The sequence below is a fragment of the Chrysemys picta genome, chromosome 6, assembly GCF_011386835.1.
Source record: "Chrysemys picta bellii isolate R12L10 chromosome 6, ASM1138683v2, whole genome shotgun sequence".
Lineage (NCBI taxonomy): Eukaryota > Metazoa > Chordata > Testudines > Emydidae > Chrysemys > Chrysemys picta.
This window is the reverse complement of record NC_088796.1, coordinates 64,283,290-64,309,255: the sequence shown is the minus strand read 5'-3', so window position 1 is coordinate 64,309,255 and position 25,966 is coordinate 64,283,290. Positions and strand designations below refer to the sequence as shown.

At 44.5% G+C, this 25,966-nt stretch overlaps 2 protein-coding genes across 40 annotated transcripts in view; one reads left to right on the top strand and one right to left on the bottom strand.

Moving 5' to 3' along the window:
• Window positions 1–246, bottom strand: part of PPIP5K2 (diphosphoinositol pentakisphosphate kinase 2) — an 89,252-nt gene extending 89,006 nt beyond the window's left edge. For 8 of the 18 annotated variants that reach the window (XR_010588814.1, XM_065550253.1, XM_065550258.1 and 5 more), the window contains exon 1: window positions 109–235. The gene's annotated coding sequence lies outside the window, so the exon portion shown is untranslated. Of the gene's footprint in view, window positions 1–104 lie in introns of all 18 variants that reach the window. The other 10 variants (XR_010588815.1, XM_065550259.1, XM_065550262.1 and 7 more) reach the window with 5 other exon arrangements.
• Window positions 192–24,305, top strand: GIN1 (gypsy retrotransposon integrase 1). 22 transcript variants are annotated; one of them, XM_065550273.1, is made up of 10 exons: window positions 197–345; window positions 1,143–1,276; window positions 1,631–1,684; window positions 7,358–7,503; window positions 8,326–8,519; window positions 12,511–12,816; window positions 14,217–14,405; window positions 14,511–14,687; window positions 14,907–15,195; window positions 19,879–24,305. In XM_065550273.1, exons 4-10 carry the CDS (start codon window positions 7,365–7,367, stop codon window positions 20,160–20,162), a joined length of 1,578 nt encoding a protein of 525 aa, XP_065406345.1. In that variant the 5' UTR covers window positions 197–345; window positions 1,143–1,276; window positions 1,631–1,684; window positions 7,358–7,364; the 3' UTR covers window positions 20,163–24,305. The 22 variants fall into 22 exon arrangements, with proteins under 22 accessions (XP_023957097.1, XP_065406345.1, XP_065406343.1 ...); XM_065550271.1 differs by having other exon boundaries at window positions 216–345; window positions 1,631–1,687; XM_065550277.1 differs by lacking the exon at window positions 1,143–1,276 and adding an exon at window positions 4,158–4,254 and having other exon boundaries at window positions 228–345; window positions 1,631–1,687.
• Window positions 24,306–25,966: the final 1,661 nt, after the last annotated feature.

Sequence of the window (25,966 nt, the reverse complement as noted above, 5' to 3'; positions counted from 1 at the left end):
GCGACCTTCGCGCCACTGGGCTACACCCCGCTGGAGAAAGCGGGACCTTGTCGCGGCCCCCAGGCCAGGACCCGCCCCAGCATCGCGGGACGGGGTCTCCTCACCTACCCATGCCGGCTTGGGTGCCGGGGCAGCGCGCCGCCCGAGCCCATTGAGGAACTAACAGGAGCCGCCCCGCCCCTCCCTCGGGCTGGCGGGGCACGCCCCCGGCGGGCCAAGCCCCCCCTGGGAGACGTCACTTCCGGGGGCGCCACATAAGTCTCTCGCGCGGAACTACTACTTTGTCTCGCCAGGCCAGAAAAAAACGGTCTTGGCCCCCGCAGGGCAGGATATCGCGATAGCCAGGTGCGTGTTTATGACTCCAATGTGTGATTGGTTATCGCTGTACGTGCTCGACTCGTTGCTTCCTGGCAACAAGGGGGGAAATATCGCGCAGGGACGCAAGGTTTGTTTTGCGCATGTGCAAATCCTCTCAGGCAAACGGAGCTTAGAAACGGCTGGTCGGTACTAAAGACCCCAGCTTGCATTGCAGTCTCGCGAGGACAACCATTCTCGGCGCATAAGGCTCTATTTTCATCTCCATGGCGACTAAAGTGTTCCAGGCTGCGCCGCCTGGCTGGGGGGTAATCGGAGCGGTGCATGCTGGGAATCGTAGTTCACGTGGCTCGGAGTACTCCGGCTGCTGCGGCGGAGAGCGGGGCTCGGCGTGGGCTTCCCCAGGGCTGAGGGAGGGACGCAGCCACGCTCAGTCTGCAGCCTAGCATCTCCTGCTCCGAGGCGCCCGCCCTGCCGGCCGTAGCACTGGACACAGAGAGTCCGTGAGTGAGGTGGGTAGGGCTGGGCGGGGGCCTTCTTCGCCGCCCTGCCCCTGCCCCAGGGTGTGACCGCCGGGCTGCCTGGTCCTTCAGCTCCGCTCAGGGCCCTTAGCTGGGATTTGGGATGATTGGGGTTGGGAAACTCCGCTGCCCACTCAGGCGCAGGTCCCGTCTCCTGGCGCGTGTGGCAGTGGGGCTCGCCCATCAGTACTCCCGCAGAGTAAACTTCCACGCAGAAAACCAACCCTACCTTTTGCGGTTGCGAAGATCATCTTCAAAATGCGTAACAGTCTACACTAGTGGGGCTCAACCTTTTTTCATTTTCAGACCCCCTTGGAAATCTTAGACATAGTTTGCAGCCTTGCAGACCTCCCCGGGGGCCATGGCCTGTCTGCCCAAGCCCACAGACAGATGGCTCCAGTGCCAGCTGCTGCCGATGGATAGCTCTGCCCACCAGCAAGGTGATATTAACAAGACTTTTTTCAGTTTCATGTTGCCTTGCAGCATCTTCTGGGCAGCAGTGAAAAACATCTGTTTTGCATCCCCACTCCCCCCATAAGTGTTAAAAGAACATCAATGTTGCAAAATCAAGCACTCAAGTTAAGAAATGCCAGAATGACAGTTGCCCATGCAACCTTCATTCACTTCCTTGTGTGTACCCATTATGATCATCTTTAATTACACAGTCAAACTTTTTTCCCTATAGGACCCCTGCCTCATTCTTTACACAGGATGCACTGTGCTCTGGGGAGCTGAGTCAGGGTTGTATAGTGAAGGGGCTTTTGCCTCTAGGATTCATGCTCTATTTGTTTCAGAAGTTGGAAGGTACACAAGGAAAGAAACTGGAGACTACAGGACAAGAAAATACGGTAGTATGTGGTCATGTAATTAAAGACTATCAGAATGCATATGCACAACAGAGGTTAAATTAAGATTGTACAGACAACTTGACATTTCCCAGTAATTTCCTAACCTTTTCAGTGCTTGACTTCTCCTTAACACTGTTTTAATGTAGCATTTTGGGATGTAAATTCTTAATTGTTTAAAAACCACTGAATAAACAGAAATTCCATCTTGGAGAACCATATTAACCCTTCAACTTCACTTCATGCATTGGGCCAGATCCTAGCCTCCCCGTTCTCGGGGCTGTGTTGCTTTATACCAGCTGCCTGTGGCCCCTAAATTCTATTCTGGCAGCTGGATCTGAGCCTAGCCTGGCCTGGCCTGGCGCTGTGAGAGGGAGGGGAGAGAAGATGCTGCTGATGAACCATGCCACTTGTCAGTCCTCCTAAGCAGAGGGACTCCTTAGATAGCTGGTTAAGGGCTGCTTTGCACCACTTGAATAGCAGAAAGTAGCGGGAATAGATTCAATAATCTGGCCCAATATAAGCAGTAATATCTGATGAGTTGCAAGACACTTCCCATTCCCTTTCCTTCTATTGTTTGTCATGTTCACTTGTTGAGACATTAATGAAATTGTAAACTGCCTGGGTGCATCCAGACTAGGAAAAGTTGTCATGATGGAGGCGGGTGTTTCCCTGCAACCTGCTCACTTGTTAGGACTATAATTGCCTCATCCACACTGATTTTGACATTGCTAGCTAACAAGCAATTTAAAAAAGCCAGCCTCTTCTAGTTACTCCAGAGAGAATTATGTGACAAAAATAAAAATTCTGTGTCCCCCCCCCCCCCCCCCCCAAATATTCTGCACCCAATATTTTAAAATTCTGCAAGTGTTATTTGTCAACAAATAAATGCGGAGGCTCAACATGGTAGCCCCCCAACACAGACTTGGCAGTGAGACTGTGCCCAAACCTGGCACAGTGCAGGGGCCAGGCCTGCCCCAGAGGTCTGTGTCGTGGGGTCAGAGGGGAGAGGGAGGGCTGCTGGGTGATTTCTGACCTCCATACAGCCAGTGACCTGTGCTCCCCACTGCCATGCTGGAGCCTCCGCATTTAATTATTGACAAATTTTTCAGAATTTTAAAATTGTGCTCAGAATTTTTATTTTTTTGGCACAGAATTTTTGGGTGCAGAATTCCCTCAGGAGTAGGAGGTGAAGCAACTCACTAGTGTTAGCAGCCCCATGCCAGGGGCACCAAGTGTGAGCAGGGAGTCTCAGCCCAGCAGGATCCAAGTGTGGAGGGGCTTAGTGTGGAGGGCAATCTGGGTGTGCATGGCTCAGTGGGGGGGAGGGGCGCAATGGGGCACTGCAGGGGGTCCAGGTGAAGGTTATTGGGGCTCAGCAGAGGGGGCTGGGTGTGGGGTGATGGGGCTCAGCAGGGGGTCTGGGTACTGGGGAAGTGGGGCTTGGTGGGGTGTGGGTCCAGGTGAAGCTGGTTGAGGTTCAGTGGGGTGGGGATTTGGATGTGGGGAGCTCACAGGGTGGTCCTGGTACATAGGGGGTGGGGCTCATCAGGGTGGGGGTTTGAGGTTGGGGGACTCAGCAGGGTGTGGCTTGGGTACATCGGTGGGGGGTCTGGATGCAGGAAGGGTGGGGTTGGTGGTGGGAGGGACTTGATGGGGGTCCAGATGCAGGGGGGGTTGAGGCTTGGTGGGGGAGTCTGGGGGGATCCAGTTGCAAGAGGGTTGGGCAGATGGGGGAGCAGCTCCCCGTAAAGTGATCCCTCCCTCTGCAGCTGAGAAATGATGGGGGCAGGAAACGGGAGGTACAGAACCAGGGGAAGTTTCTGGAGGCAGGTCAGACCCAGCCACTTAGTGCAGGGGAATTGCACTCTTCCCCCAGCCCAACCAGGACTAGCAGATGAGCCTGGTGCAGGGTACAAGCCACTGGCTGGGAAGGGCAGGGTGCAGGGGGTGAGACTCAGTGGGTGGAGGTTTGGGGGGCTTTTGGCAAGGGTTCTGGTTATGGGGGGGGGTGAGGCTCAGAGGGGTCTGGGTATGGGGGCAGGTATGCAGGGGGTTGGGTGGACAGGGCATGTGTCTGATCTGGCACAGGCCAGGGTGTCCTCAGCCCTGCCCCCCCCCTCCCCCGCAGTGATTTACCTCTCCACGAGATGCTCCAGGTGCCCAAAATGATACATCCACGCTGCTGGGGAGGGGCACGTGACCACTCTTGCAGCTTCCTTTTGCTTCCCTGTCAGAAAGACATCTAATTTGGTGTGAAGAAAAGCACACAGTAAGAAAGAAAATACTAAAACTGAAACAATCCATAGGGATATAGGAAATTCTTAGTGCCCAGGAAGGAAGCTTATTTAGTTTTTTCCAGCAAAGCACTTAAGTACATGTTTAAGCATTTGCTGTAGTGTTTGTTGAGTTAGCCATCATACTTGTGATCTACAATATAATCTACTTATCAACCCTTTTTTTCAAACTAATATAGTTGCTACCATTGCTGTAGATGAGTAAAGACTTCTCACTTAACCAAAACAAAAGCAGTTTTCCTGCACAGGAAGACATTGGAGAAATTCTAAATAGTGGTGTGTGATTTCATGCTATTCTAACAAATACTGTATGTTATGTGAAAGACATTCACTGTTTCCAGGGACTTGGTGTATGTGGTACTTAGAAAACTTATTACATTTAATGCAGCTTAGCTTTTTAATGCTGTTGTTCCAGCATGTCTGATCTTATAGCAATAGTATAACTCAAAATTGGAAATATGAATGTTGATTACTTATTCTGTTATTTTACATAAGTTAAAACAATCTCATTGCTGTGTAGCTGATCGCTCCTCTCCCCATCTGCTTCTTGCTGTTTGTTATCCCATATATATCACTTCCACCAGTTGAGTCAGACCAGCCTCTGGGTTGCTCCAATTTATGCTGGCAGTTTACACTTATCGTGGCTCCCAAAGAACCACTCTGCCAGCCAGGATCACCAGAGCATATTGTGTTCAGGCCCCACTCCTGATATAGCCCATCCCCATCCACAAATGTCCTCTATGCTGGAGGACCGGGATCAGCTGGTATAAGCTTAGCTACTCCAGACCTATAGCACCTGAGGAGTCTCTCCTGCCTTACAGCTGTAGTAAGCCCCCTTTGCGTTTCTGCAGTATTACAAATGGAACTTATATGTACATGAAAGTCTGGCCCATGATGTCCAAAATTAGACATTCTATGGGGTAAAAGACCTTGTCTTTCTGTTGACCTGTGAAGCACAATTTTAGGTTCCTTAAAAATAACAAAACAACACTTAGACCTGCTATGTGTTATTGATATTTATGAAATCTCATTAATGGCAAACACATGACATTTCATTTTTTTGGAGGGGGAATATACTGCATATTCATGCATACATAATAATTGTAGAGCTTTTCCCCTCCCAAGAGTTTAACGAGGAAGGTATAAACAGTAAACTGAAAATACCCACTGATTTACATTTTCAGTGTTCAAATAGAAACATTAATAAGACCGTACAAGACACAATGGATCACTTCCAAAGTGACTAGGTAGTGTCAGTTCCTCTTAATCATTTGTCTCTTGTCAGACATAGTATGGAAACTAACATTCTGATTATGTGCTCTGTCACACTGTCCATCTTGTGATGCAGTGCAAGGATGAGTGGGAAAATTGCTTACACACCAAGAATAATTTCCTAATTACATTAAGGAATTATATAGCATGTCAGTCTGCTATGGCCTGATCTTGCGCCCATTGAAGTCAGTGTAGCAGGATCAAACTGTAAAAATTGAAACTCTTGCTTATAAATGCTGGATCAGATTTTTTAAAAATGGACTACTGGAAAAAATCCATGTAACTTGCATGGATTTTTCTGTCTTTCACATGTCATTTATTGGGAATTATTCTGAAGCTACTAATGTTAGACCTAAGCTTTTCCTGTGCTAATGACATATTCTATTAGTGGCATTTCAGTCTATTAACATGAACCGAGGAAAGTCAACACATGAGTGGGGAAGAAATTGTTACCTGTCGTGCAAAGTCTGATTTCAAAATTTAATTTGCCTGACAGATTAATGAGCAAGATAAGCTTTTGTGGTAATCTCTATTCTGGGAGTTATTTTTGTCTATTTTTTCCCATCAAGATGCCTGTCTGTCTGGGTAGATACTTATATGATCCCCAACCATAGTATTTGAGAGCCTTATAAGTATTTAAAAATAGAAATAGCAATCTCCCTCTGTGGTTTCATTGTCTTTGTAAGGGATGTGATGGAAGCCCCATCGCTTGGATTTTTTACAATATAATTGTAAACAACATCATGTATAGGCAGAGGGATTGATTACGTGATGTGATAGGTGTTGTGTATGTTTTACATCTGAGTAAAGGACGAGATAAATGATGTAGCAAGATGGCCATAAAAATGGAGTAAGGGAACAGAGTGTTTAGCACAACAATTAATATGGCCAGATATTTACACAGGAGAAAATTACTAAGACAAAAATTATATTGAAGTGTTTAGACTATGTAAAGTTTGTTTGAGCAATATATTTACAGAAAACTTTCTATGTTGTGATTTCAGGAATTTGTCAATGTACAATTTCTGATTTCCACTTAGGTTATAACATCTATCTGTGGCTGTCTTTTACTCTATTCTTACCACAGACTCCTTGCACTACAGGGCAGGAGGGTGGCACTGGGGTCTGTCTATGAAGAGGTCAATCGTTAAAGATCATCAGCATCTGAGTAGAAATTGCCTGGGTGGAAAAAAGAGTAACTGCATCCTAGATAAAACCAGTTTTCTCCAACTTCTCTACACAATACTAGGGTTTGAAGGAATTGCCTCCCCTCAGGAGAGGGAACAAAGTGATGCAGCATTGGTATAGCCCTTTAAAAACACAGCAACTGGATGGGTTAGAGAGACAAAGGATGCGGCAGGAGAAGAACAAAGGGACAGTTTTTTGGAAGGAGAAGGCATTTAGACTGTAGAACCAGCCGAGGCTGAAAGAAATTGACTGCGGGAGATAGAAAGTCTATAAGTCAGAGAAGCCATGAGCTGCAGCCGGGGGAGTCTAGACACCCATGAGGACTCTGACCAAACTCCAAAGAATGCTTGAGTTGTGAGGAAACTGAAGCAGGGAAGGGCATAACGGTGTTTTATTGTTTTTTACCTACATCTCCATATCGCTTGTGCTGCCTAAAGTAGAAAGTCACTGTTTTTAGAAATCCCTTTTGCATAGCCGCTGTCTGTTTGCTTCAACTTTCACATGTCTCTGAAGAGAGAAACTATAAACCAAAGAGCCCACGAGGTTGGAGCTCTAGGAGAGGGTGTGCTTAAGCAACTGGGGAGTCCGGGAGAGCTCTCACTAGTCTCAAGGTCTACGCAGATGGACTGCAGTGTCTTAGATCTCAGGAGGGGGTGCTACAAAGAGAATCTGCACCCTGAGAGTCGTCCTACAAACCCAGAGCCATAGGCCATACCTGGACCATTTTCAGATTCAGGAAAGCATAAAAGCACATGGGTCCATCATGTGGAACCCAAACACAAGAACGTGGTGAGGAAGGGGGACAGTCAGACGTGTAGAATTGATATTCAAGCATAAGTGAATGAAGGGGCTACAAGGATCTAGTAACAGTTGGAGCAGCTGTCACTGCAATACACTGTAAAATATTTGTGCATTTTAGGCAAACAATGGTTCGTAGTGGAAAGAATGGTGGGCTCCATCTGAAACAAATCTCCTATTACAAACGAACAGGAGAATATCATCCAACTACGTTAGCAAGTGAGAGAAGTGGAATAAGAAGAGCAGCCAAAAAATTTGTTTTCAAAGGTTAGAAATATTCTCTCTCTTGGGAAATGCATTACTTCCTGGTTTCCTTCAGGTGAAGACTTGCTCATAGCATATTGAGAACAGTGTCTTTTTTTTTGTTTGTTTTTGTTTTTGTTTTTTTGTACTTTCTTTATAAAATAAAACTCTTCTGTCTATCCCAGGTTAGCATATACATGAACTTATTCTCAAAAATAGAAAATCTGTCCCCTTTGGCCTCTTTATCAGCATGTTTAATTGTATTTAAAGGATATGGAGATCCATCTAATAATTAAAGCCCATTTTAGCTACTAGTGAAATCTGTAGCTATTGGGGGACCGAGACTCAAGGAAACTCAAAATGTAAGCCCTTAACTTTAACTCCTGACGAGGAGCATTTGGTTTACCACAATAGTTAGGGCTGAAGGGAGTGGCACAGAGCGGATGGTAGTTTGGCTCACAAGGTGTTCATGTGGGAAATGGAGGGATGTGCAAAAAGCTTTTGGCAGAGCTAATTGCACACGCCAGCAGAAACTGAAGCATGTGACCCTCTTAGTCTTAATAGATTATGCTTCAGAGAGGCTTTATGGGGGAATGCAATCTCTCTTGTGCTCTTATGGGGATAAGTAAGGGTGCATTGCTCTGTATTCAGAGTTAATGAAGTACTGCAGTAAACAAATATTCCCTGCAAAAGATAGATTTGGTATGTAATTGTACACAGCTGAAAATGATGAATAATAGGAGTTTAATAAAATACATAACCAAGTATATCCAATAGTTTAATAGACTTCTGTGATCATTCTGTCTTGGTGATGACACATAATCTGTAATATTTTTTTCCTTCCAGAAAATAAGTTGTTCTATGTGGGAAAAGACAGGAAACAGATGCGTTTGGTAATTGTTTCAGATGAGGAGAAGAAGAGAGTGCTACGCAAATGCCATGAAAGTGCTGCAGGTGCTCATCATGGCATATCGAGGACTCTGACTCTGGTGGAGTCTAGTTACTACTGGACTTCCATAACAAATGACGTCAAACAATGGGTATGAGTCATAACTACAGAATATCTTTATCTGATCTTTGTAATAAGCTTAATTGAGATAGTGCTGTTTACTTTGTATAATTCTTTTACAAGACTCGTATCTTTTGCTTCACTTAGTTAACTTAAATAGCTGAACAGATATTTTGCTCATACTTAAAAATAGTGTGTGTGTGTGTGTGTGTTGAGTGTGTGAGCATGTTTGTGCTAAAAGTAAACCCTAAGTTACTTAAGAACATGTTTTTCATTAAAAGCCAATGGGACTTATGATCTGTAGGTACTTTTGAAAAAAAACACCTTTGTCCCCTTCTATGAGATTTGTGTTTTTAAGTCACTTGGGGGCTTTTGAAAATTCCTCCTCAAATCGCTATTGGGCTGATACCTAGCTTCAGTTCAGAGAGAGAGAGACTATTTTCAGTATTATGAGTGAGTGAAAATGTGGTGTTAGAAAAACTAAGTTTGTGAGCTAGATCGTTGGGACTAAACTTCCAATGCTCTGTGTAGCTTGGGGCCCTGAGTAGCTCTAAGACTCTGATTCAGCAAAGCACATGAACTTAAGATTTTTAAATTATTTTTAAAGTTACAGTGTTAGTCAGACAAAGTCAGAACTACAAGTTTAAGATCCCAATAGGATCAGTGTTTACATATGTGCAAGGTGGCCAAGTAGTATTGTCTGTTTCTCCTTTTCTTGTTAACAGTGTAGCTTAATGTATAGCACAATTGCACATTGTAGGCACAGCCTGTACTAAGTGATGGTGAGGGGTTGTGCTGCCTTAGTGAGAACACCAGGAAGCATTCAGACTCAGGGAGGCAGAATAAGTGTAGGTGCTCATAGATACATGGAGGCTGCAAGACCACTGTTAACCCCCTTTATGGGATACAGCTTACTATCCCGCAACACCCACACTCCTCCAGAATGGCTGGTCAGAGCATGAGAAGGACAGAAATTGTGGCTTTGCCAAGCTTTATCTCCTTTTGGGCATTAGGGGTACATGGGGGAAGTTTCTTATGTGGGACACCCAATTGGAAATCTTCTTGTACCCCTTATCACACAAATACATACAGAATCTGGTCCTGAGACATAAAATGTATATACAGTTACATATACATGTTGTTCAGTGTTGCCATATTATTGTTGCTCTTGTAGTCAGCTACATTTCCTTATACTTCTGATCATCTATCTAACTTTCATGTTAAATGAAAACAGTTCTTTGCATTTAGTTTAGATAGATATAAGATGAGATCCTGCTAAGCAGATAAATCTGGTCTGTGCAGTGCTATGCCAGATTCTGTGTATATAACCTGTGCAACTAGCCAAAGGAAAATCACCTTAGTGCAAGGGACCTTCTGGTGGCATAAAGCCAGCATAACTTGTCCTATGCACGTCACCGCCCTTCTACCAAAGGAGGAAGCTTGACTGGAGCAAAGGGAACATGACTGGGGCTTCCCTACCTGATGCTGACACAAGGAAGAAAGAGAGAGCAGCAGAATACGGACCCTGGACTTCAGAAAAGCAGACTTTGACTCCCTCAGGGAACTGATGGGCAGGATTCCTTGGGAGAATAACATGAGGGGGAAAGGAGTCCAGGAGAGCTGGCTGGATTTTAAAGAATCCTTATTGAGGTTGCAGGAAAAAGCCATCCCGATGTGTAGAAAGAATAGTAAATATGGCAGGCGACCAGCTTGGCTAAACAGTGAAATCCTTGCTGATCTTAAATGCAAAAAAGAAGCTTACAAGAAGTGGAAGATTGGACAAATGACCAGAGAGGAGTATAAAAATATTGCTCAGACATGCAGGAGTGAAATCAGGAAGGCCAAATCACACTTGGAGTTGCAGCTAGCAAGAGATATTAAGAGTAACAAGAAGGGTTTCTTCAGGTTTTGTTAGCAACAAGAAGAAAGTCAAGGAAAGTGTGGGCCCCTTACTGAATGAGGGAAGAAACCTAATGACAGAGGATGTGGAAAAAGCTAATGTACTCAATGATTTTTTTGCCTCTGTCTTCACAAACAAGGTCAGCTCCCAGACTGCTGTGCTGGGCAGCACAGTATGGGGAGAAGATGACCAGCCCTCTGTGGAGAAAGAAGTGGTTCAGGACTATTTAGAAAAACTGGACGAGCACAAGTCCATGGGGCCGGATGCACTGCATCCGAGGGTGCTAGGAGGAGTTGGCAGATGTGATTGCAGAGCTGTTGGCCATTATCTTTGAAAACTCATGGCGATCGGGGGAGGTCCCGGATGGCTGGAAAAAGGCTAATGTAGTGCCCATCTTTAAAAAAGGGAAGGAGGAGGATCCGGGGATCTACAGGCCAGTCAGCCTCATCTCAGTCCCTGGAAAAATCATGGAGCAGGTCCTCAAGGAATCAATTCTGAAGCACTTAGAGGAGAGGAAAGTGATCAGGAATAGTCAGCATGGATTCACCAAGGGCAAGTCATGCCTGACTAACCTAATTGCCATCTATGAGGAGATAACTGGGTCTGTGGATGAGGGGAAAGCAGTTGATGTGTTATTCCTTGACTTTAGCAAAGCTTTTAATACGGTCTCCCACAGTATTCTTGCCGGCAAGTTAAAGTAGTATGGGCTGGATGAATGGATTATAAGGTGGATAGAAAGATGGCTAGATTGTCGGGCTCAATGGGTAGTGATCAATGGCTCCATGTCTAGTTGGCAGCCGGTTTCAAGCAGAGTGCCCCAAGGGTCGGTCCTGGGGCCGGTTTTGTTCAATATCTTCATTAATGATCTGGAGGATGGCGTGGACTGCACCCTCAGCAAGTTTTCAGATGACACTAAACTGGGAGGCGTGGTAGATACACTGGAGGATAGGGATAGGATACAGAGGGACCTAGACAAATTAGAGGATTGGGCCAAAAGAAACCGGATGAGGGTTAACAAGGACAAGTGCAGAGTCCTGCACTTAGGACGGAAGAATCCCATTCACTGTTACAGACTAGGGACCGAGTGACTAGGTAGCAGTTCTGCAGAAAAGGACCTAGGGGTTACAGTGGATGAGAAGCTGGATGTGCCCTTGTTGCCAAGAAGGCTAATGGCATTTTGGGCTGTATAAGTAGGGGCATTGCCAGCAGATGGAGGGACGTGATCATTCCCCTCTATTTGACGTTGGTGAGGCCTCACCTGGAGTACTGTGTCCAGTTTTGGGCCCCACACTACAAGAAGAATGTGGAAAAATTGGAAAGAGTCCAGCGGAGGGCAACAAAAATGATTAGGGGACTGGAGTACATGAGTTATGAGGAGAGGCTGAGGGAACTGGGATTGTTTGGTCTGCAGAAGAGAAGAATGAGGAGGGATTTGATAGCTGCTTTCAACTACCTGAAAGGGGGTTCCAAAGAGGATGGATCTAGACTGTTCTCAGTGGTAGCAGATGACAGAACAAGGAGTAATGATCTCAAGTTGCAGTGTGGGAGGTTTAGATTGGATATTAGGAAAAACTTTTTCACTAGCAGGGTGGTGAAGCCCTGGAATGGGTTACCTAGGGAGGTGGTGGAATCTCCTTCCTTAGAGGTTTTTAAGGTCAGGCTTGACAAAGCCCTGGCTGGGATGATTTAGTTGGGATTAGGTCCTGTTTTGAGCAGGGGGTTGTGCTAGATGACCTCCTGAGGTCCCTTCCAACCCTGATATTCTATGCTGATGCCCAGCTGCTGCATTAATCAAAGATAGTGAAGGGTGCTTTAATTTATACTGTGGGTCTAGAACAGCACGCTGAGTCCCAGGATCAGTGGTATTCAAAGTTAACCTTTAAATTACTTTAATACAGCCACCTCCCAACCTGTGCTGGGGTGGTGTTTTTGTTTTTGCTATAGCTGAATATCTATCTCAAATGTTTAATAGTATAAAGAAATGTAAAATAGTGTAAAATGACTGAGTGCTCTAATCTCCAGCTCTCGTTGGAATGATAATATTTAAATGTTTATTCTAGTGACATTATACCTTCGGCAGACACTTGTTAATAATGTCCCTCTTTTCTTGTTTCTGATCCAGGTGTATGCTTGCCAGCATTGCCAGGTGGCAAAGAATACAGCAATCATAGTACCCAAATTACACCCTATCAAAGCAGAGGATCCATGGACTGCAGTCACAATAGACCTAATGGGACCTTTTAATACCACCCGCAGAAACCATATGTATGTCATAATGATGACAGATCTGTTCACAAAATGGGTGGTGGTTCTGCCACTACAAGACACTTCAGCGGTAGAAATTGCTAAGGCAATTGTCAGTGTGTTTTTCTTGTATGGACCGCTTAAAAAAATGGTTATTGATCAAGCAGAAGAGTTTGTTCATCAGGTAAGAGAAGTCCACCCTAAAAAGACTTTATTTTAGGGAAGATGGTATGTTTGATTATAATACCCTTGTATTCTAGACAATCTGAGAGGCTTAGGTGCCAAATTTACAGTGACTTGTTTATGAAAACTGGTGTGTTGCCATTTACCTTTGCGGAGTTGAGGCCATTGACTTTGCTCTCATGATTCAGGGCCTGGTCCAAGCTATCTGAGGATGGGCACTAATTTATAATGCCTTAGATGCCTTAGTCCAGGGATCGGCAACCTTTGGCCGGCCCACCAGGGTAAGCACCCTGGCGGGCCGGGCCGGTTTGTTTACCTGCTACGTCTGCAGGTTTGGCCGATCGCAGCTCCCACTGGCCCCAGGTTGCCGCTCCAGGCCAACGGGGGCAGCGGGAAGCGGCGGCCAGCATATCCGTCGGCCCGTGCCACTTCCCGCACTCCAACCACTTCTACTTCCCGCCTCTAATATGCCCCTTTTGCTCCAAAGCAGCTCCTGTTGAACTTGACACATTAAGCAATAAAATAACTATTTTTCATTGTAATGTATTTGCTCCAGTCTCTATTGACTCATCCAGCATAAGGATGTCAAGTGACTTTCCTGAGGTCACAATCTAAGGCCAGGTCTACACTAACCCCCTAATTCGAACTAAGGTACGGAACTTCAGCTACGTGAATAACGTAGCTGAAGTTCGAAGTACCTTAGTTCAAACTTACCTTGGTCCACACTCGGCAGGCAGGCTCCCCCGTCGACTCCGCGGTACTCCTCTCGCCGAGCTGGAGTACCGCAGTCGACGGCGAGCACTTCCGGGTTCGACTTATCGCGTCCAGACTAGACGCGATAAGTCGAACCCAGAAGTTCGATCGCTCGCCGCCGAACTACCGGGTAAGTGTAGCTAAGGCCTAAGTCAGTGACTCAACCTGAATTAGAACTTTTTGTTGGCCTCCAGCCCTCTGCTGTATGTTGCCTTTCCTTGTGATCTGGTAGAACAGTTTTGCCCCAGGTGGAAAATACTGTACTACTTAGTGATGCTGAAGAACTTTACATTTTCAAAGCACTCTACAAACACTAATTAACACCTCAGAGTTAGAGTGATAGTAATAACCATTCTACAGATGGGGAAAATGACATAGATTTTGATATTCTTGAGGCCATAGTGAGTCAGTAGCAAAACCAGGTTTAGAACTCAGCATGGGTGGATCCCACACCCATGCCCATTCCTTCAGACCACACTGTACTGCTTAAATTGGAACTTGCATGTAGACAAGTGTATACAAGGCAATCTTTTCTGTCACTCATATATGGTGGTAGGAAAGTAGAAACTGTACTGAGTACCTAATATTTACTGCAGTGTTATACAAGCACTGATTGTTCCTGTGCATTGTGTGTTTTTGTCTTTCAAGATCAACAGAGAACTATTTGAGCTCTTTGGAATGAAACAAATAGTATTGTCCTATCCTCAGACAGATGACACAAATGAAAGAACATGCAAGACAATCAAGACTTTCCTGAACAAGTACTGTGCAGACCACCCCAATGACTGGGATGATAATTTATCTGCCATTGCATATGCTTTTAACTTGACTCCCATGGTATGTGTACATTATGTCACTCTTGTTGGGAGTTGACTGAAGTTGTTATGCAAGTACCCACTAAGACAAGTACTAAGTTTGCCTGTGTTCTCCCCCTATAAATAGGCGCCAGTCCAAAACACACCATATTTCCAAATGTTTAATCGTAACCCTTATGTGTCTGAGACTTCAAATGTACCACAGGAAGCACAAGAGGATAATAAATGTATGTTTGCCAAAATCCTTGAAGCAATTAAACAGGCTGATCGAGTATTGGAGGAAAGGAAAGCTACAAAATGCCAGGTAAATACCTAATACTTAAGTGTTCTCAAAGAAGATTGACAAGAGTTAAGGTGAACATGTTTGAAATATTCAAACAAATTCATGATTTGTGCATGACCAAAGATCTTTGTATAACACTTCTGTATGCTTCATGGTAAACTCTGTATTCAATCAATGTTATGAAAACATGCAGCTCCTCTCAGGAAAACAAGCTATAATTCATGTTATTTCTCTATGTAGATTGTGAAAAATAGTATTGATGAACAGCAAACTGGAAACAAGGTCAATATTAAAAGGAAGCCAAAGCAAGTAAATCCATTTCATCTTAAAGTTGGACATGAAGTGCTTAGACAAAGGAAAAACTGGTGGAAAGATGGCCGTTTCCAATCAGAGTGGGTTGGTCCCTGTATTATAGACTACATCACAGATAATGGATGTGCAATACTAAGAGATACCACAGGATCCAGACTAAAAAGACCCATCAAAATGTCTCACCTTAAGCCATACGTAAGAAGATCCAATGGACAAGGTAAATCTGTTACTTCTCTAATTCCACTTGCTTTAGTGTCAGACAAGGGTATATTATTGAGCAAGAGGAAATCTTAGCAAATTTATCAGTGTTAATTACAAAGACCTTGTACTGCAGTCGGTGTATTTTCAACAAAGGAGGTTCTGGGGTGGGAACAGCATTAAGGAATCATGTTTAAACTCTTCTCCTGTTAGAAGCCAGTTCAACATGATTTGGCCCTAATAACACTAGCTGGTAAACACATTAAAAGCAGATTTAGGTTGAACTATGTTTAAAGTTTATTTCTTAACTTTGTTCCTGTCCCAATGAAGACAGGAGCAAAACTGCTGTGATTTTTGCATTTATTTGTTCATGGCAAAAAGGGGTAAACTATTTATTTCACATAATCTGGAATTTTGGATCATTCTCGGTAATCAAGAGAGAGCAAACAGCTGAATTTACAAATTCTGTAAAAAGTACCTATAATATAAAAAGTCCATGTATAAAGATGTGGGCAGTTCCTGTGTGTCCCCTGGTGACCCCCCCCAGTGTGGTGGTGCTGCTGCAGGTGTGGCCTCCCCTTAACTTCCCCTAACTGGGGTGGCCATAGCCATGGGTTGCGGGGAGAAGCCAACACACATTAATAAATAAATAACATGTCTTCTTTTTAATAAGACTCCAGCACAGGACCAAGCACCATACCAGCTGATAAAATTCTCATCTCAGGGCCTGGGGTTATGTTTGGGAGCTCTGAACCTAAGACTAAATCAGGCTTGACTGGACTTCTGGAGCCAGAAAGAAACCACTACCCGTTGCAGCACATCTGGCTTCTACTTCCCCCTTCTCTCTCAACTTACTCTTTCCTTCCTATTTATATATAGCCCAGCCACAGGGCAGGGACTCCTTGACAACCCTGTTAGTCTGTCCTTAAAGAGTAGTTACCATTTCAGTGGACTGTTTCTGGTAGGGTATCTTTCAACCTGTAGTGTACAGGGGAGAATGCTTTTAGTTATATTGCTAATTATTAAGGGTGTGAGCCACAAGGTACCTAGATGCCAAATTCCTATTTTAGGCACCGCTGCAATCCACAAAACTCCTGCTTGGCTGCCATCTAACCTTGTAGATGCCTAAAGTCACTCATCACCTAAGTTTCTCCTGTCTGAGCATGTACACTACTGCCTCACTATAGGGGTCGGGATGTCTATCTCCCATCTAAGCCCCAGAGTGATTCACAAAGCAGGAAAGTCATCTGGCCCAACTAAAGTTGCATGCAGGCCCAATCTGGTAGGTAGCCTCTGAGCACACCTACTGGCTAGCGAGCCTCAGGTGAATTCACACAAAATAGCCCTTATAACCTCCCTTTATAACCTTTAGCCTAACTAGGGGTAGAATACACACACAGGACTCCAGTTGAAGTCCAGCCTCCCCACTAGGCTATGGAATATTCTGAGATGGATCTCCCTCATCTCCCATATTGCAATTGTTCCACCTTTAATTACATAATTGAAGAGTAAAATATTAATTGGGCCAGGAAAGTGAGACTTACTGGCTCTAAAGCCTAGCAGTGCGGGCACTCTGATGCTTCTTCCCCTCAGAAGGAAGGGGGAATTGAAGCAAGGGTCTTGGACATCCTGCGTGAGTGCCCTATCCACTAGGCTAAAGGTTATAAGGGAGTTTCTTCTCCCCTTCCAGTTTCTTTCAGGCCCCACATGCAATTTAAAGTAAGATCAGCGTGCCTGGTTCATGGATTGGTTGTTAAGCAGATAGGTGGATCTGTACAGCCCAGAGTTAGATGTCTATTTCCAAAAGAAGGGCAGGGCTTAGCGCGCACACATCTTGTGAGCATCTCCCATTGGTAGTTTAAGGTGGCTGCCCACCTAGTGTGCTGGCTTTTGTGGATCCCATTCTTAGATACCTATTTCTCTTCACTTACTGTATGGGGAGACAAGGCACCTCACCTCAGGCTTCGCAGATTGCAGTGTTCCTGTGACTTTTCTAGGCACCTTACCACTCAGTTTTACAACCCCTAAGTCCCTTCATGGATCTGGGCCTAAAGTGTTATACTTAGGGAGAGAGTTACTGAAAGTGCCCCTACACATAGGGCTCTGGGCAGCGCTTACCTGGGCGGCTCCCCGAAAGTGGCGACATCCCTCTTGCTCAGCTGCTAGGCAGAAGTATGGCCAGGCAGCTCTGCATGCTGCCTCCGCCAAGAGCGCTGGCTTTGCAGCTCCTATTGGCCAGGAATCCCAGCCAATGGGAGCTGCGGGGGCGGCGCCTGCAGGCGGAGGCAGCGTGCAGAGCTGGCTGGCCACACCTCTGCCTAGCAGCTGAGCAAGGGGGATGTCACCACTTCTGGGTATTTCTCCAGGTAAGCACTGCCCAGAACCCACCTCACCCCATCCTGTGGCCCAACCCCCTGCTCTCTCCCACACCCAAACTCTGCTGCTGGGCTGGGAAGGCCCCGCCAACCACCACCACCATTGGGGGTTCCAGGCCGCGTGCCACTGCCAGCTCTCCCCCTTCTTCCCTCTTCCCCCCTCTCCCCCCAACAGCTAGACCGCCCTCTTCCACCAACCAGCGGGGCCCCCAGGCAGCCCCCCAGCAAGTTTTATTCACTGGTATTTTTAGTAAAAGTAGTGGACAGGTCACGGGCCATGAATTTTTGTTTACTGCCCGTGACCTGTCCGTGACTTTTACTAAAAATACCTGTGACTAAAATGTAGCCTTACCCATGGCCTCTAATAACCCACCTTTACCCCAAAAAAGATTCCAACTGCAATCCCCCAGGAGTTTGCAGTCTGCTATGGGAAGAGCTGGATGAATAACGGATTTTTCAGTTTACTGACAATTCTGAAAAATTTGTTTTGACCTAAAATGAAACACTCAAAAGTGAAAGGAAATATGTAATGGTTTTCTTAATTATTTTTGTTTAGAAATTTCCTTTAATTTTTAAGAGTTTTCTTGAATTGAAAATTTGAAATGCTTGATGGGTTGGGTTTAAGGTTTTTTTGTTTGTTTCGTTTTATTCTTTGTTTTTTGTTGTTTTACGAAAGCAATGTGGCTAAATCACAATGAACTCGCTCAATGTTTTGGTGTAGCCAAGTCTCCATCTTTGGCTGAAAAAAATTTCACCCATCTCTAGCAGAGGTGGGTTGCTTAAGCTCAGCCTGCCTTTAACAGTTGAAATTCCTGACTAAATTATGCATGTTTCAGTCCTCCATCCCAGCTGTTCTCTATGGTGACACTAGGACCAGACAAAACCTCCTGGGATCCTGCTGGAGTTAACCACACAGATACTGGAATGTGTTTTCGTTTTAAAAAAAAAAAAAAGTTGCTGAATGATCTAATTCAAAAGATCCTAATGCAAATTAGCAGTTAGCTAAGTATTTCACTCTTTGGATTCCCCTGGTCAGCAGCCATGTGAGACAGGACTGTAAATCTGCAGATTTAGAGAACTCAGTAATTCTCTTCCTTTCTAAAAGGTAAGGAGTGTCAACCTGCACTGATTTTTAAACACTGAACAGCCTCAACTCAAATGAAAATCTTCAGTGCTTACCAGTCAAATTACAACCCAGCACTTGGGCACAAATATCATAGAAGGAGGCGTAATATCAGTGGTGCAAGTAGATTTTTAACTCTCACCGGTAGGATACCGCCCCCGACACTGTTCCCCCTCACAAAAAATGTTCCGTGACCTAGAGCCCTGTGTGAATACAAATTTATACCCGCGCATGTGGATATCTGCGGATAGAAATCGGTATCTGCTGAATCCCAGGGCTCTCCTGGGAACTGCAGCGGCGAAAGGAGCAGAACATGGGGTTGCCACTCCCAAGAGCCAGTGCCCTCCGCTGGCAGCTCCACCACCTCTTCCACGTAGCTGTGTCTCCTGTCTTGGGTCTGAACAGCCCAGCCAGAGGATGGGGCTGGAGGAGCGGCGGCCCCACATTCTGCTCCTTTCGCTGCTACAGTTCCTGAGGTTCTGCGGATATCCACATCCGCAGGTATAAATTTGTATCCGTGCGGGGTTCTACAATTCATTCTTGAAAATGTATCTTTCCGTTACGGCGTACCAGCAATAAATTTCTTACAGTCAGGTACACCGTACCATTAACGGCTTACTTGCACCACTGCTTAATATACAGTAGCATTCAATCTTTCCTTTTTAAAATGCTTTCAGTCTGCAGTGTATGTATATACAGTGTGTGTGTGTGTGTGTGTGTGTGTGTGTGTGTTCTATATGTCAGAAAACATTGTGATGTAGTATAAAGGGTTTAAGGTTTTCTAGCATGCATTTGGGATGGCCACATTTAATCATAAGTATATAAAGAAAGAAGAATCCAGGATCAATTGCTATAAAGCACTGATTTCAGCAGGAGCTGTGCTGGTGCTCCGTTTGGCCCACAGACACACAGCAAAATGAAGCATTAAAAATAAAGGAATGTACACCACTATGATGGCATTACAAGCCTTACCTTAGAGGAGAGGAGACTGAAAATTTGGTGCACATAGACATTAAGGGCCAGAAATTCTGTCCATATTGTAAGATTGACTTCACAAAAATATTCCAGCCATGCTATTGAAACTGCTTTGAAAATGGGTTAGCACCCAGCATCATCCTTTTTTAAGTCTTTCTGTAATTATATAGAATGACTTTAAATGAAGTAGAAAGGGCCACTCTAACCAAAATGTTCTTTGTTGTTGCAGACAACCGTTATCTCTTACAAGGTGCAATAGTGGTTGACCATGACTACGTTGGCTTATCGGAAAGTTTGTATGGGCTATGCCCACAAGATACCATTGCCGAAGGGGAAGTAAATACCCTTGCAGCAAACAATCTGCTGCCTCCACCCTGCAAAGATGGTGAACCATCAGAATGTAAAAGTCGGTCTGAGTTTACTGAAGATCATAGCATTCTGCCAGCTAACTCAAATCCAGAACAATGGTCTTCAGCCTGTTGGACTCTTCAAACCAAGCTAGAGGATACTTAATAAAATCCCACAATGTTTCACTAGAAGAAATGGTCCTATTCTTCTCTGGTGGAATGGAAAGGACTTTAGTAGCTTTAAATTCCTTAGCCAAGTTTTAAATATTGAAATGTTAGATACTATTATTCCCAAACATATACAGTTGTAAATACAAGTATGTGTCTGGTAATTAGTTTGTATATATGCACTGACATGCTATGCTTGTTTTACAAGGAATATGGGAATAGTTTAGTAAAAGCACATTTCACCACTATACAATGGGCAGTGTGGTCCTAGCCACAGCACATTAGTCCTTAACCACAGAACTACAGCATAGCATTCCATTTTATGGCCTCTTCACTAGTCATGTGCGTGGTTCAAGAGCTCTGACAGCTCCAGGACTGTAAGCTGAACAACCTGACCAAAGTCTGCCTCCAGGAAGGTGAAGTGGTTCACACCCTCTTACTATTCTACAACTTTGTTTCCAGCTCTTTGGGGAAGGTGTGAGCTCTGCCTTTTATACCTTCTATTCTTCATCGCTGGCACAAGACTCTACAACCACATGAAATAGCAGAGCTGCCAAAGCGCAGTGCAAGAACTGTTCTGCTTGAGAAACAAATAGCCCTACAGTGACATAGGCAGAATTTCACCAGTTTTACTCCTAGCCCATCAAAACGCTTTAAGGAAAGGAGGTTTTTAGTCTTTTAGTCACGTTGAGGCTGCCTAAAGCACAAACAGGGACTGTCTCTGCTCATCTCCATATCATCTTCAAAGCAAATCTCAGATGTAGCCTCCTTGCAGCGTGAGCACCACACCAATGGGTTTGTGTAGGTGCTTAGGACTGCCTGGCTGGATGCTTAGTCTGTCACTGTCATTGGTGATTTTTATCATGCCATCATGTGATTGACCGTGTAGTGACAGTCCTTGGTAAATGTGTTGTGTGGTTCACTGATCTTCCAGCTCTGAATCTGTCTGCAGTCTCCCTTACCATACTTTCTTTTCATAAAAAAAAACTTGCTCTAAACCTAGGAAGAGCCCTGCTCTTCCTGACATCCCCACATCTTACCTTGTCTCTCTCTGAAAATTTACTAAGATGAGTTGTGAGCTGGAGGGGAGAAAAATTACCATGTGTGCATGCATAGGAGCTTTTGTACTTGTGTGCTTGGTGCTGTGGTGCACCTTTCAGAGTCCCAGAACCACAAAACAACACAATGGGGCTAGATCCAGGAACCATGGAAGTAGATAATTACCACTCATTGGATTAAGCGAAGGAGCCCAGGGCTGGGAGCTTTAGTCTAATCTCTTTCACTGACTGGTGTTACTTGTTTTCTGCACTTCGTGACCCCTATTGTTGACCAAGGCTTCATACTTCCAGTGCTATTCCCCTTAGTTCATAGTTTTGATAACAGTACTAGAAGATGCAGAAGAAGAGCTGGTTGGAAAATAATTCTTCTGCCTGAGGGAAAATTTTGATGAAAAGTTAGTTTCACTTTTTTTTTCATGGAGAATTTTGATTTTTTTGGTAAAAATTGAAAACCAAAAAATTTCAGCTGAAAACCAAAATCTTCATTTTGGCAATACCCCCACAGGGCAGATGGGGAGTATAAATTTAGGTACCTTATGCCCCCATTCCTCTCTTTGGGATGGGCTCCCTGGCCAGCCTGTATCTCCCCACTTGCCTAGCTGCTGTGGTACATCATTGGAAACTTGGTCTAATGGGTGAGCCTGGCCCCTAGAGGAAAATGGGGGCATGAGGCACCATGCTAGCGTTTCCTAATCTGATTTTTTGGGGTTTGGCCCAAACCTTTTCAAGTGATAAATTTTTGGACAAAAAGTAGAAATAGCTGCAACAAGCAGACATTACTCGTGAAAAAATTATTTTTGTCATAAACCCAATTTGCCACTGATAAACAGTTTTCATTGAAAATTGCTTATTGAAGGCTCAGCTAGGAAGGGAACCCAGGACCAAGATTTTCAAAAGCTGCTATTGAATCTAGGTAGCCAGTATGAGATGCCTGTAAAAGAGACTTAACTGTAAAAACTGCCGAGTGTCCTCTGGAAAATCAGGTCCTGAACATAGAGGAACTCAGTTTTGCCCACTAAGTGACACTGCCTGTTGGAAAGAATATGCAAAACCTAGGTGCTTTGCTATGCTGTCTGTAAAATAAGTCTGCTTTCCACATACCCACTTTACCAAGCACTTTTGAGACCCACGGATGACTGAGGGTTATATCATTCATAGACAAATACACAGTAACCAGGAAACCTATATCTCAGACCCCTGCTTTAACCACCAGTTTGCACTCGCCTCCCAGAACCAAGAATAGAATCCAGTAATCCTGATCTCCAGCATCCTAGTGCTATCTAGAAAACAGTGGTGCATAATGCACTTTCTTTGGCTCGGTCTTAAAACTTTTTAAAAATAAAATCTTAGGAAATTCCATTTACAAAACCATCATTATTAAGGTTAACAAGCCAAGCATTCAAATAGGAAATAACTGTAACCTTAATTGTGCCCATGTGCTTTACCAAAAATTTATCACTTGAAAAGGTTTGGGCCAAACCCCAAAAAATCAGATTAGGAAACGCTAGCATGGTGCCTCATATCATATAATCTGGAGTTATAGGATCACATACTATTTTTATAGGACTCCTGTTTTGAAGTAGAGGGCCAGCTGTTCTGAACCATTGCATGCTCCCTGTATTCCTATATTTTTCCCAATTGGAATTTCACCCATCAGGGGTCAGCCTGGCAGCGCCAGCTCCTCTAACCTCACGTCCATAGCATAAGATGCACTCTAGCAGTCCCCAGCTAGGGGACAGTCTCTTGGCTTCAGGAATAAGATCAGACAGAGAACTAGGGAGCTGCCTCCTTTGTTTCCCTCACCCCCCTGTGGGGTTCAGCAGAGCATCTGACCTGGATGTTTTTCACCAGATACTAACTGGCCTTCTCTATGTTTGTGCAATACCTAGCCTCATGGGGCCCTGATCCAGATTGAGGTCTCCAGGCATCAGTATAATACAAATAATTAATGAGCGCTTTCGTAGTTACAGTGCCCAAAATAGAGAGCACCAAACTGACTATGTGTTGGACAGGAAAGTAAAGGGTTGAATGCACTAAAAGGAATGACTAGAATACATGATACTAATATTTCATATTTCCTGGTAATTGCACAGTGGCAGCTACACATGAGCTCCTCAGCTCAGCTGACTAGATCCCTCGCTGGGTATATATATAGTCAGGAAGATATTTAAGAGTTTTAGGCAAATTAGCAAAAGGAATTGGGAATTTCTGGAGACTTGTTCAAATTTGTCGTAACAGCCAGGAGCAAAATTGGAAGAAAGGCAGGAGAAAGTCTGAACCATTTCTGCAGGTAGGGTTGACAACCAGCCATGCTCAGAGAAGTATCATAGAAATACTTCATACACTTATTATAGAAAACTATTCTACTGACCCTGTTTGTGACATTCATTGAGTTCTGTCTTCCAGGAGAAAACTCAGACCCACTGTTTCATCAAGACTGCCTGTCTGCTCTATTCACTGCACATGCATTTAATTTACAAGGGGACACGCCTCAACTTCCCTAGTCAATTCTTTAAAGGGTGGTTTGTGACACATTGTGGTGTTTATAACTAGAAGGGGGAAAAAATGAGCAAATATGTTCAGGGAATTCAGAGAGAGAGAGAGGTGAAGTTGGTGAATTCCCCAGTATAGAAACATGAAAATGTTTCTATCTGGTTAGTGTACTAGAATTATTTACATATGCAGTTAGTTGAAATAAATGATGGAAATTCACTATGCTATAGTAAGAGGGTTTTGTTCAACAGTAGATGTGTGTTTAAACAAGGGAGCCCAGAGTATAACAGTGACTTCTTGACCTTGCCATTTCTCCTGCGGGGGTGGTTATAAACATACTATCCTAAAATGTTTACTTTTTAAGTACGGACAATGTATGGACAGTTCTTAGCTTTTTGCAGTAGGCTTAATATTCCACAGTGGAGAAGGCTGTTATGAGTCATCATGTGCTTTTCACAACAGGCAGCTCTTGGAAATGTCATTCTTCAGGACTAGATTAATTTCTTATTCATGTGTACAGCCAAGATCCATGACCTTTTGTGACACGTAGTTATTTTAATGATCTAGCATAATAAACTGTTATCACAGAAGCCCCTCCTGATATTTTCAAAAGTAGGCAACGGCATATGGCATATTTTTCTTTTGGGAATGGAGCTGATGCAGACAATTAATGGGCTAGCTAAAAATAAGATGGGTGAACTCTAGAAGCTCAGCAGGCACTGGAAACAGAGGAAAGCACATCAGCAGCCATCATAATCTGCTGGCCTAAGTTGAGTGCACTTCTCTGTCTTGCTCTCAATTCAGTCTAAGGAAATGCTATTATAAGACATTGATGGTAGGAAGAGTTTTAAATTAAAAGAACAAAAAATGATGGAGAAGAAAAGAGAATTTAACAGTGTCTACCGAGAAATAGAGATAATGTTGCTCTGTAGCACATTAAAAGAATTTCTGGGCCAAGGTAGAATTTTTTTAAAGACATTATCTTTTAGACATTTCTAACAATAATAAAACAATGTCAGAAGGAAGTTTCCATCAAGTGGGAAGAGTCCTCTAGGAGGAAATCTGATATAAAAACACCTCATTCTGGAGGTGTGAATGATTACCTTTGTCTATTATTCTTGACAGAAATATTCCCCTTTCAGTTCTTGCTTCTTCCTATGTGACTTTTTATATATTATTACACCAAAACGTACATTATTAAGGTTGCAAAGTCAAACATTCACAAGTTAGGAAATGCTAGAATTAAGGCTACCAGTGCAACCTTAATTCAGCCCCCCCCTTGGGTATCATACTCCATACACAGTGTTTAATTACATAATCACATACCACTTTCTCCACAGGACTCCCTGCCTCATTCAGTGCACAGGTCTACTTGGTCCGTATGTTCACACAGATCCCTATCTACCAAACCAAAAGGACCTCCCACTCTTCAGACGGGAACGGGTGTAAAAGACCATAGGAATCCCCTGAGTCTAGGAGATGACAAATGAGAAAACAAAGTGAATGTTCTAGAGGGGCACATCAAGCAGAGAACCACTAACAGCACCCATTGCTCCTCAGAAAGAGTCCAGGGAATGAGTGGATGCCCCCAGAGAAACTCTGCCCCGAGATGTGATCAAACAAGTGATCATAAGTGGGACCCACAGTTGCAGTCACAAAGGGCATCACTACAATCCAACCGCCTCCTTCTTGACTGATAGATGGCCATCCCAGGGCTAGGCAAAGGCTAACAAGAAGGTCCAGAGACTTTGTGGGGCCATAGATAGGCTGTGACTAAATAAAAAACTGCAAGGGAAAAGAGCAGTCATCACCCTCACCAGACCCTACTCAGTGAGGGCCACTTCCTACCTGCATCGGGCGGCTGCAGCGCCCAGTCCCGGCTCCACAGGTAAGACCATCCTGATGTGGGGGTGGGGTGAGGAGGGAGGTGAGGAGGAGAAGAGCAGCAAGTGACAGGGGGAGGGAGGAAGAGGAGTGAACAGACAAGGTCTTGGGGGAAGAGGCAGGGTAGGGGCAGAGCCTCAGGGAGATGCTGGGCATGAGCAGTGCCTTGGGGAAAGAGGCAGGGCAGGGGAGGTTCTGGCACTCCTGCTGGAGTGTCCAGTTTTAAATGTTACAAAGTTGGCAACCCTAGGTCCACACAGAACTTTACCTCCCTGGAGCAGAGGGTGGGGCAACCCCAGAGCCAGCTGGCCCGTCCGACTGACTGTAGTCCAGGAAGTCTCTGACTTTGGTGACACCACCCAGGACC

Excerpts from the sequence above, each read along its gene's own strand:
- GIN1 (XM_024101329.3), top strand. The coding sequence starts at position 7,365 with ATGGTTCGTAGTGGAAAGAATGGTGGGCTCCATCTGAAACAAATCTCC. Across the intron at positions 8,520-12,510 it reads CAAATGACGTCAAACAATGG|GTGTATGCTTGCCAGCATTG; the intron begins GTATGAGTCATA and ends TTTCTGATCCAG. Across the intron at positions 12,817-14,216 it reads CAGAAGAGTTTGTTCATCAG|ATCAACAGAGAACTATTTGA; the intron begins GTAAGAGAAGTC and ends TTGTCTTTCAAG.